Here is a 17481-nt window from a genome sequence, read left to right on the forward strand (position 1 = left end):
CTGTTATGATACAACTTTAAACATTTGGCAAGAGCTATGCGTAATTAACTCTTGCTGCCTTGGCAATTGGTTGACTGTGTAGGAATGGACTTTAGAGCGCGTGCTAAAAACCGCTGAAGCTGCAAAATGGGATAGGCCTTGGGGACAGAGATGAATTCCAGGAGTGCAGGATTTGAGTATTCAGGCAAGCTACTTTCATTTTCCTAATTGCAGTCATATTTTGCACAACCGGAGGAATGCTTAATCCATCTCTTGTATGTGTTTCCAGAAGTAATTTTGTACTTTTCCTGACACTTCTTTTTGTGGGACGCATTCTTTGCTTGACCACGCTGAAGAGCGCTGTTGCTTACCTTTTGCGAATCGAGCCTGCTTCTCGCCTGGCTATAGTGCAGAATATTTTGCGCTGCATGCTGTTTCCGCTGGCCAGAGCAGGGAGACCGTTAACTCGCAGCATACAAATCTGGTGCTAGGGCAGAAAATCTGTCCTTCTCTGAGGCTGAGAACTGATTACCTATTCACCGGCTCGAAACAACTTAAGTGTCCTTCGGGTGCTCTGTAAAGTCAAAAGGCTAAGTTCCCAGACTGCCGTGTGTGCCTCAGTGTCTGGGGTCAGGCAAAGCAGCAGGAGCAATAATTCTGTTGGACAGCGAGTGCATGTAAAGATGAGCTTTGTGGTTTTAGCCAGGAAATCTCAAACAAACTTGTGGGTTCTTGAATACTCCTCCCTCTTTGGAACAATGGCCGGAGGAAGCGGAGGGCCATTTAGAATCAATCAAAAGCAAAGCCTTTTTTTTTTTTTTTTTTCTTTTTTTTTTCAAAGAGGAAGAATTGGGGTGGGGGAGTGAGACTCTGTGCAGTAAACATTTCTTTAAAAGTATGAGGGTGGTGTCAACAACAACAAAAAAAAAAAAACCAAAAACCACAAATGAGGATAACGTAAACATGCTGATAGGGAGCAACCAACTTGTTCCTTTTGTTCATGTGTTTTGGGGAAAGCTGAATGCTCGATAAAAGCGTCAGTATTTAAAGTGCTACTCTGCCACAATGCTTAGCAGAAAAATGCTCTTAGATGACCTGGAAGTTTCTTCCTGCTGGTTCCCTACAGTTACTTAGTTCTCTTCAGCAGAAGGAAGAGCCACGGACGTCACTGTTTTGGGACTGCAGGGATAGCGTGCATGACTTCATCGAAGAGGACACAGTGCTCTAGGACTCCACCTTTGTGGAAGGAAAATGCCTGGTCACTACTCAAGCCTGGTTTTGACTTAGGCGAGATAAGTTCGTATAGTTGCCAGATGGGAAGGTGCCTTGTTGGGCATAGGGGTTCTTCTGGCCCCCTGGTGATTTCTCTAGGTCAGGGTTGCTGTTCGTCAGTTTGGAGGTCAGGCTTCTGCTGCCTGGCTGTATCTGTTACTTAGCTTAACTGGAGCTCCTTCTGAGGCACGTGAGAGCATTCAAAATGTGCCAAAGCAAGTTCAGAATTTATTGTTTGAGCATGGATTTGGCTGTTTGGTGAAATAAGCTTGTTTGTAGCAAAGCACAAAGTTGTATAGTCTCATGTCACCTGTGTGATTGTATGATATTTGGTGGTTAATTTTAACTGAGGTGGCATTCAAACGCTCTCAGCTTCCTGGGATACTCTGTTACCTGAGGTAATGGCTGTTTTGCTTTTGTATTTAATTAGCCGAGAGACTGACATGTTATGTTTTTGGAGTCAGTGATACTGGAAGAGTTAGTAGCAACAGTTGCTGTCTGAAATAATTTCAGAAGGAGAGCTCGTATAAGTGATGATGCTTTTACACTTGCAGCAACTCCAGGATTTCCAAACACAAGGTCCTTGCAGTGGTACAATTGTCTCTAAGCCTTTTTTGCACGCTACAGTCAAGGCTACAGAAGTTATGTCTTGTCCTCTGTGCTAAAGAGCTCAGTGGATGTCTCTGAGATATCTTATACATTTTTTAGGGTTTTTATTGTATTTTATGACAGTTATTTATACTGTCAGAGTTAGGTTTATCTGTGCACACTGAAATGTCTTCTGTGAGTGGCCGAGCAGCTGGAAGGACACGCGCCTGAGTCAGTGCCCCAGCAGACTCTTCCTTACAGCCGTCGTTTGACTTCAATTTCCTTGCCCTTACAAAATAAAAAAGGGCACTTTTAAAATTGCTATCCAGCATCCTGGTGTTTTTTCACAGTCACACAGTTGAGTACTCCTTACTGCTTGAGCAGAGCTCAGCGACCCAGGCTTGCTTTTCCCACCTGGGGCTTGGCTTTACTTCATCATCCAGTTTTTGTTGACTGATGAGTTGCTTTGCTTTCGTGGTGGTTTTGCTGGGCTGCTGCAGTCAGGGTGATACGGAGGTTTGTCATCGCAGTCTTTGGTCAAGCTTATCTTTCACAGGAGTGTTACCTTGAGATCTGAAGTAAGTGAAGATCTAGTAGCAGTAGCATCTTAAAGATGAAACTCTCAATCTTTGGTAGTTTTTCTCCTAGTTAAATAGGTTAGTCTCAGTATGGCCACCTTCATTCATGATTGGAGATAACTCAGGTCCCTTCCAGCCTTGGACAAAACAGATACGAAGCTGTAAATGCAGTGTAAGCAAATGCTGAATATTGAACCCTGTCTTCCAGATGGCCCGTCCAGTGCAAAATCCTGTGTGCAGTTGCAGGAATTGTTCTTCTGATGCCGCATGGGTGGGGCTAAACCAGCTTGCGTTAAAATAATCCATGAGGAAATGGGGATCGGTTAGGAAATACGCTTTCATGCTTGCCTGGGGAGTAGAATAAGGACTAAATTTAACATAGATAGGCAGAAAGTCCCTCTTAGCCTATTCTTCAAATAGTACAAAGAAAATCCAAGAAATCCTAACCTGATAAATAAGCGATCTTCACTAGTGCCTAGGGTGCAAGGGATCGGCTGTAGAATGTTCCTACCTTTGGCGTATTGGGCGTTTAATGAGAACAATGAAATTACTTTAGTGATTTTTGTACTTGTTACTCCAGCATGCTCTTCCATCAAATTTGTAATGGCATTGAGGTGTTGAACGCAGCAAGGCCTGCTGGCAGCTTCTTTAATCTGCAAAGTAATTACTGGCTCTCTGGAAGCAGAAAGGAGTTGTGCAGGGGAAAAAAGCTCGCTGGAATAACTGTTCTGTTAAGCTGTCTACTATTCTGTTTATGGCACAGATTTTAAACTCTGATTTCCTTATCAGGCGTAGATAACGTCAGCAGTTTGTTCTTCGTAGATAACAAGGCCTCCATATTAGACAACCTCAGGATTCAAGATTTGGGTTGGAAATTTGTTATTTCCATTGCGTGTATTTAATTAAGTGTTAGGAGATTTTTCTTTCCCAGATTTTACTAGGTTATCTTATGCCTTCTTCCAGCTCAGGACCCAATTTCTTTTAATATACCTACAAAAATGGAAGTGTCTTGCTCGTATCAATGAAAATTACGTAATGGTCAAAACGTGCAGCTAGGAGAAGCCTCCCCCCGCCCCTTTCAGCTTTCTGTTTTATTAAAGTTTTTGAAGTCTCTGTTTTTGGAGGGTGAAAGTAGAAAACGGTCTTCCTGAAAGATGTGGATAGTTCTTCTGTCCTCTGTTAAATACCAGCCTGCTCTGTCCTCTGAAATTTTTTTTTTTTTTTTTGCAATTTTTAGCGCGTGCTACACTGGTGGTCTCGTAATAGGGTTTGGAGCGTGGATTTTGTTCTAAAATGCCATGGTTTTTCTCCGTGTATTGGCTTTCATCTGGATATGCAGCTTTAACTGATGTTTATTTGGGGATTTTGTCATTCTAGTGCACTCGTTCTAGCTAATTTGTGCTTTAGCTGGTGGATAGCCAGCAAGTTTCTCTGCTGTTTTGTATCATTTTTTTTCTGAAATATTTAAGCTTTAATTTTTTTCACTCATTTTATTGACTTCATATTGAAATGTGAATCCATCTAAGATGACACAAATTAAAACCATGTTTAAAACTGCTCCAATATTTTTTTCCTTCCCCCCCTCTACTCCTCCCCTCCACATGCATTCATAACCCTACTTATTTTAATATCCCTCAGTAAATATTGAATTCCTGAGAGCGTGCTCATACTCATGCTGGTTTAAAATGACTTTGGAGGAGGGACTGCTATGCCAGTGGCTCCGAAGCCCCAGCTGTATTTATCTCCATTTCCTTTATCCATTAAAAGACTGGCAACTGTTTTCATCAGCAACATCTTTTCTTAAATACTTGAAAATACACTGACCGTCTTTGTCTCTGTGAAGAGCAGACAAACCTTACTAGTTTTGTAACGAGATGACACCTGGCCAGAGATGGGAACGGAGGGAATATATTTCTAGGTGTCCCAGGCATCTGGGAAGACGGCGAAATGCCATATGAAAGTTATTTTGTAAGAACCACTTATCTAAATGAATGGTCTTAAGTCTCGCTTGCAGCCTTCATTTTTCACGAAACATGCATTACTACATTTCATCAAAATTTGTATGGCCTTGACGACAGCTGAATTCTCTTGCTTACTGGGCTGCTTTTCTTTTGCAGTGCGTGGACCTAAGCTGCAATGAACTGAGTGAAATCACATTGCCTGAAAACCTCCCTCCAAAACTACAAGAGCTGGACCTGACTGGAAATCCCAGATTAGCCTTGGATCACAAAACCCTAGAGCTGCTGAAGTAAGTTGCCTTACAGAGCGGGGAGGGGGCACAGCGACTCCTGTCACTAGGATGTGACAAAACCACAAGACGCAGAAGTGTAAATCTCTTCGAGTATGGCTCCTTGTTGTCAGTGGATCAGAAAGTGACAGATTGTATGGGTAGTTCAGAAATGAATACTTCATTAAAGAGGATTACTTTACCCACTTCAGTAGCTTTCAGCTGTAACTCCTGAAGGGGTCTGGTGGGCTGGTACAACCACTGTTGGGCCAGTTTGATCTTCATTTTACTTCCAACATTAGACTCAACCAAAATACTTGTTTAATTCCACCTTTGAGATGCCAGTAGCTACTTAAAATGTGGGGTTTTTTCCTCACGTTCATCTGCTTGGGTCTGTCTTTGCCAGTGTGCTCCTTTTTACCTCTTCACGTACCATTTCTTGTTACCTTTCATACCTTTCTGCTTTTGTTCTATAAATAATTTTTTCCATGTTTAAGGTGCTCCTGAAGACTCTCATCTCCCACTCTGCTTGCAGCAAAGCTAGTTACCTTGCGTTGGGACCCTCTGTTTTTTTTTTCCTGTCTACCTGTTTGCTTCCTGCCCTGGGACTTAGCCATCCACAGCTGAAATTCGCCAAGTGCCTTGTGCCTGCTTCTGCTGTGCGTTGGGAAGTTGTTGCAGTAAAACAGATCAGCTGTGGACAATGGTGCTGCCTTGAGCTTTTCTTATGTCCTGAAGGGAACTGCACCAGCTCAGAGGTTCCTTCTAAGTCTCTTTGATCCTTAAATATCGAATGATTCCAAGAAGGGTTGATGTACTTTTTAAGCGTTAAGCAGTTGCTTCGTGTGGTTTGCTTTTAAATGGTTAAGATCAGACACTGGAGTAGTAAACCTCATCTGTTGTGCAAGCAAGGGAAACTTACAGTGTGAGTTTGCTTTTAGCTTGAATCAGCGGATTTTATCAAATTTAAATGGAAACTTGACTAATGATGAGTTTTCACAGATAAAAACGAAAGTCCATGTTCTGCAGCAGACAGCAAAAAAAAGGGGCGTTCCTCTATTTTAAGAGCTGCGTTATTGTATGCAGGAAACTTTCCTGAACAAGCAGTGTGTAATGTTGCTCTGGTTGATAGGAAAAAAAAAATATTACAAAGCTAATTGAATTGTGTCAAAACTTAAAGTGAAAGGTCAGCGTTTCTTGCGTATAACCCAGCAGACAAGATGGGCAAGCCAATCTCTTGCCACTTTAGTATTCAGGCATCATGCCCTATAGCAGTATTGTCCAAATTTAAGTCCTAAGTTGTAGAAGAGTAATGTGGCACACTTTCACTGGCATATGCGTTGTCTTTAATTCACAGAGAAGTTTTTCCTCTTGTGTGTGCGTTTTGGTTTGGTTTGGTTTTGTTTTGTTTTAACAAATCATTCTTAAGACCTCAGGTCTGTTCTCTTCCCTAATATTCATTAGCCACAGTCAGGTGTTTCAGGCCTCCTGAGGGGCTTCTTAGTGTCCGTACCGATATACTATGCTGACTTCTACGGTATGCTGCTATAATTGACTGTGAGGGAGGAGGTGCTCCTTTCACTTGTTTTTTTGCGGCAGGCACAAAAATACTTGTGCGCTTGGTACTTTTTATATCGTCCTTCTGTATGTGAAAGGCAGCTCTCCATCTGTGCCCTGGCAGGATTCAAGCAGGTAGTAGGTTAATATGTATTCTCAGTGCTGGTGAGAAGAAGAGTCCTGTCATGCATGCTTGCTTTTTTAATATGTATGGAGATCTTAAAGGAGGCTTGCATGCTTAGGAGGATGTCGCCAAGTGATTTATAGGATGTAAGAATTTTCAGTAGCAATTAAAATGAAAAAGCAAAGCAAAAAAGATGCTGCTACTCTGATTTTTTGGAAACAGTGTTTAGTTCAATTATAACAGTCATTTTAAATTAGGGGGAAAATAAACCGGGCTGTCCGGAAGCCTTAGCCCATCTTGCCTCCATAGGATGCGCTGCTGGGTATCATTCCTTTCCGGGCACATGGTCTATTTGTAGTGGTGCCACTGAGGAGGCTGAAAGCGATCCATTGAGGTAGCTTTTTTCACCACCGCTGGGAAGCCTTGAGACAACTGTGGGTCCTTGACCTGCCCAGGAACCAGGGGTCAGTCAACTCAGTTAAAAAAGAAACAAACAGAAAAACCCTTTTGATCCAAGTTCCTCTGCCCTGGAAGATAAGTGCCTTGTATGAGAAGTCTGTGAAGAAAGTGTGCTTGCTCATGTATGTAGTGGTTTGCAAGTGGAGACAGAATTAAAATCTCTCCTACTTCAGAAGAGACCCAGGTTTTTGGGGTCAGATAGTCTTTTCTAATGTTCGTGGCGAGATGTTTTGCCTCCTGTTTGTCACACAGAGGGCTGCAAAACCAAGGGCTTAAAACACCAGTGGTTCTAACGTTATTTATGCAATTTGTTTGCTTTTAATCTGCTCTCACTGATGTACATCCTGACTATTAGCGTAAAAAGAAATCGAACTGGATGTGACAGTACTTCGGGTTATTTGAGGAAGGCTGTGCAATGCTGAAAAGACTTTTCTGTGTGTTCAGGTCAGGTGGGGGTCTGGATAGAGGAAAATGAATGCTCAGAGTGAACAGTTAGACCTTTCTGCTTGTGTCCTTTTGTGATTCATTTGGTTCATGAAAGGTTTGGGTGCCTTTGAAGTGTCTGCAGCGTGTGGGGAGCTCGCTTCCCTGCCTTTGGAAGGAGAGCAGTAGGGAGCAGGGAGGAGGTCATCTCTCCCCAGCAAAGCAGGGCTGTGAAGGGAAGAGTATAAACAGAGAGAGCCGGGCCCTTTTCAAGTCTTTACTACGCTGCGTGAGATATTTGAAATTCAGGCTAAAGGCTATGTTGGTAGTAAATTGGAGGGTAGAGGATCAAGGGCCTAAGTAAAAATTGGATTGTACAATTGGGGAAGGCAGAAGGGCTGTGCTCGCTGTCGGGACTGCAGGCTGGCTCTTGCAGGTTGGTGCAGGACGAGGGGAGAGCGGATTTCTGTTTGTGGGCATTTTCATGGAAGGCTGTTGCTACATGTTGCTGTTTGTAAAGATTTTTTTTTTTTTTTTTTTTCCCCTTCATTTAGGGTAGGGTGTGGGTCGTACAGGAGGCTTCATTTGAGTACAATGAAAAGAGCCCAGAGACTTGTTTTTAAAATGGGTGGGAGAGATGTATAAGTTAAAAAACCACTCCCCTGTACTGGCTTTCATCAAGCTAGTGACAAATTTGCCTTGTATTCCTACTGGGCCAGGTTTGAAACAAATACCTCAGGGGTGAGAGCAGGGAAAGAAAAGCCGGCTAAGCAAAACAGTGCAGCTGACACCCTCATAGAGGCTCAGTTATTTACTGCTGGTTTTGCTCTTTTTATACAGACATACAAAAGTAACCGCTTCAGATGTCCTGCTTCATTTTCTTCTTTTAAATGTATTACTAAGAACTGGGAGGGGAAAAAAGGTGTTATCTTCACATTTTAAGCTGGATCATGTCAGCACTTCAATCCATTGCATCTTTCCCCTTTCCTTTCTCCTTGCAGCAATATCCGTTGCTTCAAGATTGACCAGCCCTCGGCCGGCGATGCTTCAGGAGCACCGGCGGTGTGGAGTCATGGCTACACAGAAGCATCGGGTGTTAAGAACAAGTACGACCTGGCGTGGGTTTTATTATACCAGCATCCTAGCAGCGCAGCACCTCTATGCTGACACAAAGAAATCCTTTTTTCGGTGAAAGTTTTGGGGACGTTTTGGGCCTCACAAAGGCTGAGGCCATGCCGTGACTCTGTATTTGTATACCGGGCCCCTGCCTGGCTCTCCACGTTGGTCTTTGTTAGGGAAGTTGCTAAGATACAAGTGTAACCGACACATTTTGTCTATGCAAGACTCTGGTGCTTGCAAAAGATCCGAGTGTTTAAAAGCATTTTCCTCTTTGCAAAGCTTCTTTATCTTCATCCAAAGGATGTTTACCAAGCAAATCAGAGATACTAAAGGAAGAGGCAGAATGGCCAAAACTCTGAATATTCATAGTGTGCGGAGCTCCTGTGACTAAGGCAGCACTTGACAAATAATGTACCAAGAGTCTGCTAGTCTCTGTGTTGCTGGCAATGTGTTGAATCTTTCTTTGTTCCTTAAATACCTTTTTAGAAATCTTCTGCTACCTAGGTTTCCGTAGCAAGTGCCAGCAAGCCTTTACTTACCGTTAACTGATTTAACGCACAACTTGGTCATCGGCATGTTAGATCACAAGGATGGCTTTCAGAGGGGCAAGTGCGGTTTCAACTGAGGTTGTTTCAGGCATACTTTTTCCCCTATTTCTACAAATAAGGGACTTGTTCACATGCTGAAAAGGAGGAAGAATCCTTAGGGCTTGGCTTGAACTTCCAGCATAGTTCTCTCCACATCTTAGCACTATTGATGGGCCTGACTCTTCTCCACAGAGAGCAGTCCTGAAATGCTTGTGAACAGAGGTGGTTAAACCTAGCTCTCAGACCAGGCTGCATCTTTCTGGCCAGAATGACAAGATGAGAAACTAATAGTGGGTAACAACCTTGATGTTGTCCTGCTTTGTTTTTTCACTAGGCTGTGTGTGGCAGCACTCTCGGCCAATAACTTCTGCGACAACCGGGAGGCACTTTATGGTGTTTTTGATGGTGACCGCAACGTGGAAGTGCCGTATCTGCTGCAGTGCACAATGAGTGACATCTTAGCAGAAGAGCTGCAGAAAACAAAAAATGAGGAGGAATACATGATCAACACTTTCATCGTTATGCAGAGGTGAGTCTTGGATCTGAAGCCTTTTGTACCCTGTGTATGCTCACTGGGCAGTTTGTTCGCTTTCAGGTCAGACACCTGCTCTTTCCTTGCTTCAAAAAAAGGTGAGAGGGGAAAAAGCCTTGGTATCTGGCAACAGTGTTTTCTTTTATTGTTTGTTTTGTGAATATTGCCCTCTGTTCCTTTGGGGTGTGGGGAGAAAGATCCCAACAGCTCCCCACCCAAACAAAAAAAAATAAAAAAAAACACCTGCAAAGTTACTAAATGCTCATGATTAAGTGGTGGGTGGAGGTTTACTCTTTTCTGGTATCTTCTTTAAGTCTTACAATTCACAATTGGCCGTAACCAAGTCAGTGGTATGAATCTCTTGATCATCTTTTAAACTTCCTTACTACTACTGGCTGCAAAGCCTGGGCTGATCCTTTCTGTTTCTCTGTACCAATTCAGGTTATTTAAGGCTGCACAGATATTTAAAACATGTAGTCTGACTCCTTAGAAATGTCTATCTCCTGTCATCCCTTTGGCCTTAGACTATTGTTTGAGCAGGACCCATCCAAAGAGATTGTGATATGATAGCTGTGAGTATAATAGTAGCTCTGTGTAGCGGTTTGGAAACCTGCGTGCGTGCTGTTCTTGACAGAAGAAGAAATTGTGCCTGGGGAGACACTGAGGGAAGGAGGAGTACGAAGGAAATTGAACAAAGGAGAAGGAAGAGGTCAGGGAAACAAAGGGGAAAGCAAATAGGCAGCTTAGAGACTGAGGAAGTGGATCAAGTTGAATGATAGGCAATGCTACTTTTAATTACTGTACCTTTGGAAAGGAAAGACACTGAAGTTCTGGTATTGGGGAAGACACGGAAGCAGTAGGGTGGTATTGAACCTTACAAACAGGAGAGAGAACGCTTCCTTCCCATAATTGCTTCTAACAGTGCCTCAGACCGCTGGCTGAGAAGGTGGTTGCCATATACCTAAAATATTCAAAAGTAATAACAAATTTGAGTATCGAAAGTACTTATTAAGTGGTTTTGTTTGCTACTAATGCAATTTTACAGGAATGTGGCATTCCTACAAAAAGCTGCCTTTTTGGGGGGGGGGGGGGGCTCAAGTCAAAATAAGCTAACCACCTCTTGAGAGAACCAGAAATATATTCATTCCAGTTGCATTTAACCATTCACTGAGGATTATTACAGATGATATGTAACACTCCTGAAGTGTATTTTTAAAAAATAAAATTAAAAAAGCACACTGAAACTTGGTTACAAATTTAGTTGTGCATTCTCTCCCCAGGATTTTGAATCAAAAGTTCTTTCCAGCTATACCTAGCCTTAATATAAATTTTAGTAACTAATTACTGTAATTCCTAATTAGTATAGGAGAAGGCCCTGATAAACAAGATACTGGGAAGGATGCATGGGTTTTCACAGTCTAGTATTGAAATGAATTTACATTCTAATGACAGGACTATGAAAACTTCAGTTTTATCTGTAGATTATTTTTTTTTAATATGAACCCTGCTAAAAGAGCAGGCTTAAATATTTCTAAGAACCTATTTAACAGGTTAGTAACTGACAGGATAAATGAAAACTGTGCCTTCTTACAGTGAAATTAATAGCCACTGTGCTTTTTTGGTCATCATTTGATACTTTAAGCGCATTATTCTGAAGACATCACAAAACAGTGAACCTCTGCCTTCTGTTCTTGCTCAAAAATAGAGTTTTTACAGTTAGAAATATTATTTTTAGAATAAAATCTGTAGCTTCAGAAGCCAAAGAACAAGCTGGATAATATGAACCCCCTTTTTAAGCTCTACCTGTACTCATTTAATAGTCATCAGCACTTTTCTAATCCACTCTGTTTTCCTTGATCTGACCTTTAAAACAAATGTCTTTAAGATGTAGAGGAAGAGGGACAGCTGTGCAACTCTTCAAAGTGCAAAGATTTTTTTTGTTATTGTTGCTCTAAAATTGAGCAGCTTTGTGTATCTGCATACGTGTAAATAACACACTGCCCGAGAGCTGCACGTGATTTCACTGCAGTGCTGCCGTAGTGTCACAGTCTTCAGTGGAGACTTTTGTTTCTGTCCCAGTGATCCAATAGAGTCAGTGCCCGGAGTGCTTGTGGTTGCAGAACAGCGGCTGTTTCTCCATAGTACCCGTAACACTTGTTTTCCAATTAAAGAACAATCGTTGTTTTGTTTAAATTCCAGGAAACTTGGAACAGCTGGACAAAAACTTGGAGGCTCTGCTGTCCTTTGCCATATAAAACATGATCCCATGGACCCTGGTGGATGCTTCACGCTAACCTCAGCAAACGTGGGGAAGTGCCAAACCGTCCTCTGCCGGAATGGGAAACCTCTGCCTTTGTCCAGGTGTTACGTGATGAGTTGTGAAGAAGAGCTGAAGAGGATTAAGCAGCACAAGGCCATTATCACAGAGGTTAGAGAGCAGTTAGGGAGTGTTGCAGCTTGCAGCTTCCTTGGAGAGTATTTGTATAGCAATGCATGAAATTACATGTCGATATCGGTAACCTCTAAGAGGTGGTGTTCATGGTATGGGTTCCAGAGTTGCTCTTTTCCTTTCAAGGTGATTCATATCATGCAGTTGAGTTGCTTTTCCATCCCATTGCCATGCTGGATTTTGGTTAGCTTCAGAGAGCGAGTAGCTGTGAGCATGTTGTGTTGAAACAGGAAAGCAGATGTGCTTCTCCGAATGGGGAGAGGAATTGCTGTGTTGGAGCTGTCATGAAGAGCCTCTCCAATTGAAAAGGATGAGAGGGCAGAGCACTTGGAGGGATGCCATACTTCCCTTAGGAGACTCCTTGCTGCTGGCAGGCTGACTTTGCTGTCTGAACTCCTACGTTCCCAGAGCTGCCCTTTGACAGGCGGCTCCTGAAGAGAGCACTTGCCCAGAAGGAAAACCCATCCTGTGCTCAGCTGAACCACGAGAGAGGAGAAAACTACTTGTTCCCTTCTTACAAACTTGAAGCCACCACTGTCAGTTTTGGTTTGCCTTGTGTGACATATGCGTAAGAATAGATAAGTGTGGAATCCTCCTGATGGTGGAGGAAAGGGCAGAAAACTCACTGCTGTATGCCCGTGAGCGGGGTGTGCGTGGGGCGGGGGGGCTGTGTGGAGTAAGTCATGTGCCTATTGATCTTGCCAGGGAAAGGTGACGACTGGGATCTCAAACGTGACAAGTTGGAAGGGAGTCACTCCAACGTAGTGTGCATCATCGAGGCATGCTCGTTGTGTTGTTCCGTAGAGGAAAAGGGAAATTTCTGCGCTGAATCTTAAGATGATTCACTGATTTCATGCACGTTGATGACTTATCACTGCTGTCAGCCTTCTAATGGGGAAGTTAAGAAGCTGACAAGGTTTTTTTTCTTCTGAGTAGTTTTAAAGAGGAAGCTTTTTTTAGTCTTTGTTCACTTTTCTGTGGTTATCTCCTTTATAATAACCACTGCAGTCATCAGCTGGACTAAATGAATGTAAATCCTCACCTTTGTTGTTCTCAAACACGCAATTAGCAAGGTGCAGCTATCCCCAGCAGGCTGACAGATAGCCAGGCTTGCTGTTTCAGACACTTGCTCTGCTTATTCTGGCAGCTTGGATTCTAACCAGGACAGGATCCTGGGATTTGGACGTGCATGGGATTTACTTCTCAAATATGTCCATTTCTACTGATGTTTTCCCTTCAGATATTACTCCTCCTTCCCTTGGAAATGTCATATCTAAGTGGAAACGTAGTAAGTAATTGGGGCATGTAAAACATTTCACTACAACTCAGCTGACTGAGAAATGCAGACTTGCTGTCTGCTGCATTTGACTTGCATGCTTCATTTAAAGTCTTTTTTTTTTAAATGAACTTTTGTTTCCGAGGTGATGAGCCAAGATGAAACCTACGATTGTTACAGCTGCGAGAGAAGAGTCATAACTGAATGACCTGCCCCTATATCAAATGGAGCTGTGTGTGGCTTTGCCCTGTATAAAGCCAGATATCGTGGGTGGAGGAGGGATAAGTCTGACTCACTGGTAAAACATTAGTCCAGTTGGCTCTCGCAGCTGCAGGAGCAGAATAGATGGCTCTTTGTTGCAGACATCTGCGTTGTTGGTCTGCACATAGGTGATGCTGATGACAGATCAGCAGGGTGTAGGAGGCGTAGCGCAGGATTGCAAACCAGCCATTGCTGTGCTCTAATCCCAGCTCTGTCACCTCCTTGCAAGTCACTTTGCTTTTCTGCCTTCCTGTCTGTGAATGGCAGCGTTGGGGGTACTGCAAAAAGAGCCATCAGTAAAATGCAAGGAGACGCAGGTGCTGTGTATCCTTGTCGGCTTTGTTTCCAATTTCCTCTCCTTTCTAATTTCAGGATGGCAAAGTGAATGGTGTGACAGATTCAACAAGGATCTTGGGGTACACCTTCCTTCACCCAAGTGTTGTGCCGCGTCCTCACGTCCAGTCCATCACCTTAACTCCGCAAGATGAGTTCTTCATTCTGGGGAGCAAGGGGCTGTGGGACAGCCTCTCGATGGACGAAGCAGTGGAGGCTGTCAGAAACGTGCCTGATGCGCTGGCAGCCGCGAAGAAGCTTTGCACTTTGGCCCAGAGTTACGGCTGCAACGACAGTATCAGCGCTGTCGTGGTTCAGCTCAACGTGACGGAGGACAGCTTCTGCTGCTGCGAACTTAATGGGGTCCCACCCCCCAGCCCAGGCATTTTCCCCCAGTCTGTCAACGTGGTCATCAAGGACAGGCCAACAGATGCGCTTGGGATGCCGTCTTCGAGCAGCGGCATGGCTTCGGAGATCAGCAGCGAGATCTCCACCTCCGAAATGAGCAGTGAGGTGGGGTCCACAGCCTCCGACGAGCCTCCGCAGGTAGCCATGAACGAAAACAGCCCAGCCTACCCGGGGGAGCAGCGCTGCATGCTGCACCCCGTCTGCCTGTCCAATTCTTTCCAGCGGCAGCTCTCCAGCGCCACCTTCTCCAGCGCCTTCTCCGACAACGGCCTTGACAGCGACGATGAGGAGCCGATTGAGGGGGTGTTCACCAACGGCAGCCGCGTGGAAGTGGAGGTGGACATCCACTGCAGCCGAGCGAAGGAGAAGCAGCTTCTCCAAGTGCCAGTGGAAGCCAGCGATGAAGGTATCGTCATCAGTGCCAACGAAGACGAGCCCGGCCTTCCCAGGAAAGCTGAATATTCTGCCACAGGCACGATAGGGCGCCGGCGGGGCAACGGTTCTGTGGCACCACAAGAGAGGAGCCATAACTTAATTGAAGTTGCAACGGATGCGCCGCTCAGAAAAACGGGGGGCTACTTCGCTGCTCCCGCACAACCTGATCCCGACGACCAGTTCATCATCCCACCTGAGCTTGAAGAAGAAGTCAAGGAGATTATGAAGCAGCACCAGGAGCAGCAGCAGCAGCAACAGCAGCAGCGGCAGTACCCGATGGACCACCTGGCAGACTATTACGATACACCACTATGACCCACTCTATTTACTGCTCAGAAGTAAACTAACAAACAAGGAGACTTGAGTGCAGGACCCAGTGGGCTCGCATTACAGCAGGGGTTTTCCTTATCCTTTTCCTTTATATACTTCCTTTTCCTTATCCTGCCACTACAGATAACTGCAGCTTTTCAGTTTGTTAGGTTTAATATTCATTGACTTTCTTCTAGAGACGCTTGACTGGTAAAGTTTAAAATAGTTAACCTTCCCTTAACATATCAAGTGTAAAAGCAAAAAACGAAAAAATAATAAAAAAATAATAAAAAGGTTTAATATATTGCTGAGAAACAGATGATGATGTAATATTTTTTAAAATGGCTTGTTTGTTTTGTTTGAAAAGCAGGGCAGTAGCCAGTGCTAAATGATTTAAGTAATATTGTAATACTGTATTTCTTTGAGAGAAAAGGCTTTTTTTGGTCTTGAAAATGATAGACATTTGTAGAATATGGAGACTAACTCCTAGGAGTTGCTTTACTCTTTCAGGTGACTTAAGTCACTGAGATTCACTAATTTTCTCTGAGAGAACAGTTGATTGGGAAATTCCTGTAAATAGCTCAGTGTTGTATAGTGATGCTTACATGTTTTGTAGCCTTGGCATTAAGGACACAACCTGAAAAACTGACCTTTTTTTTCCTTAAGCGACTCTTTGGGCCATGGTCATTGAGCATAACGGACTGAGGGGCTGTGTACAAGTTAGCTAGAGCCGAGGTGGTGTAGACCATTCAAAGAAACCCACTTTTTCCTCTGGTCTCTTTCTTTCCTTCCTTTTACAGACACGTTTTGTTTGTGTTCCTTACTGCTGTCACAACCAGCATGATTGTATAGAGCTCATTTGCTGTAGAACATTTACATACCAAGAGTTATATTAAAGCCGAGTGCACAAATGAACATGTCATAATTTTTGTTATAATAAATATGGAATTTACACCTGATGTCTGCTTTTATGTCTGAATAGCTGAGCAGCAGCTTTCAAACAGTAGCTTGCTGTGGCTCGTCAGCGTGCTGCTCGGTTCAAACCGAGAAACGTTGAAACTTTTCCAGCTCGATCACGTTTTTACACTAACTGCAGAAGCTCACGTGTACTTTTAGAATTTAAAGGCCATGCAAAATGGCCTTTAAGAGACACGAAACAACCCTCTGAGGAATTGACCTGTTTCTTTTTTTTCTTTCTCAGTACTAATTCAGCACTATTGATTTGCCCTTTGCTACAGTATTGACAATGCCAGAAGACTGAAGAGGAGCGGTGCTCTGGCTCTGTCCCACTGGGACCGAGTAACTGAAGATAGAAATGATGAAGGGATAACGTGGGCTAAGAACAGGTAGAAAGAAAGCATTGGATACCGAGAGAAGAGGGAAAATAGAAAGAGAAGGTGGAAAGTGAACTCAAAGCTACCTACGTAAACTCAGATTTGCTTGAATGTGTTGAACGAACACGAATTAAATGGCAGTTTGGTAGCAAAAGGGCATTTTTTTTGTGATTCCTGTGGGAAAGGAGCAACACCCTTTTCAATGTTGCCTCCAACCAACTGCTCCGTTTTACTTGTCGCTCTTTAAATAAAGCTGAATTAGTGTGTGATCATGAGTGTCTTGCTCCTGCTTGACATTTGGTCTGTATTTTGGGAGAGGACTGTGGTAACAGGCCACAGACAACAGGCTGTTGTCCTTATTCTGTTTTAGGGTGAAATAGCCAAGTTAGGACAGGATTGCTGTTAACAAGAGATCTTGAGTTTCTTTTCCTTAAGTAATAACAATAACAGCAGAGGAGCAAACATGAAAATACCTGGTTTGGTAAATGTTTATAGCACTGTCTACTGTAGCTCTAGAAGATTGTACTTTATTGTAATTTGAGCTTCAAAATACTCTTTCTTAAAGAAAACTCATTAAATAATGTATTTAAACAAACAAAATGTTATGGTTTATTGGCTAGTCACTCTTAGGTGTTCTTTGGTAAACAGTTTGTGTATTTCAGATTTTGTTGAATGATTCATTTTCCTTGGTGTCCTTGGAGAGTGTTACCATTTTTCCTTCTGTTCAGATGCTGCTTGAGGCTGAAGGTGATAACTAGCAAGGACACACTACCATGGCCTAGGCAAGTGATTACAAGTGTAGGGTTTCCTGAGCAAGCTTAAAAATTCTCTGTACCTTAAAAAAAAAAAAAAAAAAGGCAATTCTCCTCTGCACAGCACCCACTGCTAGTGGAGGAGTAATCTTGCTGCTGCCACCTATGGTCTCTATTCATGATGGGGTGCCTCTGGTATGCTGTACATGTAGTACTCCGGAGAGAGGAGCAGAGGTCAGAGTAGAGGTGGAAGGGGAAGCTGAACTTTGTCCCAGCACTGAGAGTTGACGCTCCCTGCTGTGCCCTTTTCTCCTGTGAATAGGAGTATATGCATGCAGGCTTCATATAGGCTTTCCCTTCCCGTCATTTGAAGGACAAGCTCCGAGAACTTGCCCGCCCCTGTGGCATTAGCAGCTTACAGGCACCAACGTGGTTTCTCTCCTTATGCCCTTACCTTGAAGCGCAGGTGGTCAAAACTG

The 17481-nt window shown here is 43.5% G+C and overlaps 1 protein-coding gene across 1 annotated transcript in view; it reads left to right on the forward strand.

Moving 5' to 3' along the window:
- Positions 1-15875, forward strand: part of PHLPP1 (PH domain and leucine rich repeat protein phosphatase 1) — a 143713-nt gene extending 127838 nt beyond the window's left edge. The window contains exons 13-17 of the mRNA XM_087761823.1: positions 4535-4665; positions 8209-8313; positions 9248-9442; positions 11645-11873; positions 13804-15875. Of these exons, the coding sequence (XP_087617949.1) occupies positions 4535-4665; positions 8209-8313; positions 9248-9442; positions 11645-11873; positions 13804-14922 (1779 nt within the window). The 3' untranslated portion in view covers positions 14923-15875. The remainder of the gene's footprint in view (positions 1-4534; positions 4666-8208; positions 8314-9247; positions 9443-11644; positions 11874-13803) is intronic.
- Positions 15876-17481: the final 1606 nt, after the last annotated feature.

The sequence above is a fragment of the Nipponia nippon genome, unplaced genomic scaffold, assembly GCF_047370975.1.
Source record: "Nipponia nippon isolate SJK-2023a ecotype South Korea unplaced genomic scaffold, ASM4737097v1 scaffold_1, whole genome shotgun sequence".
Lineage (NCBI taxonomy): Eukaryota > Metazoa > Chordata > Aves > Pelecaniformes > Threskiornithidae > Nipponia > Nipponia nippon.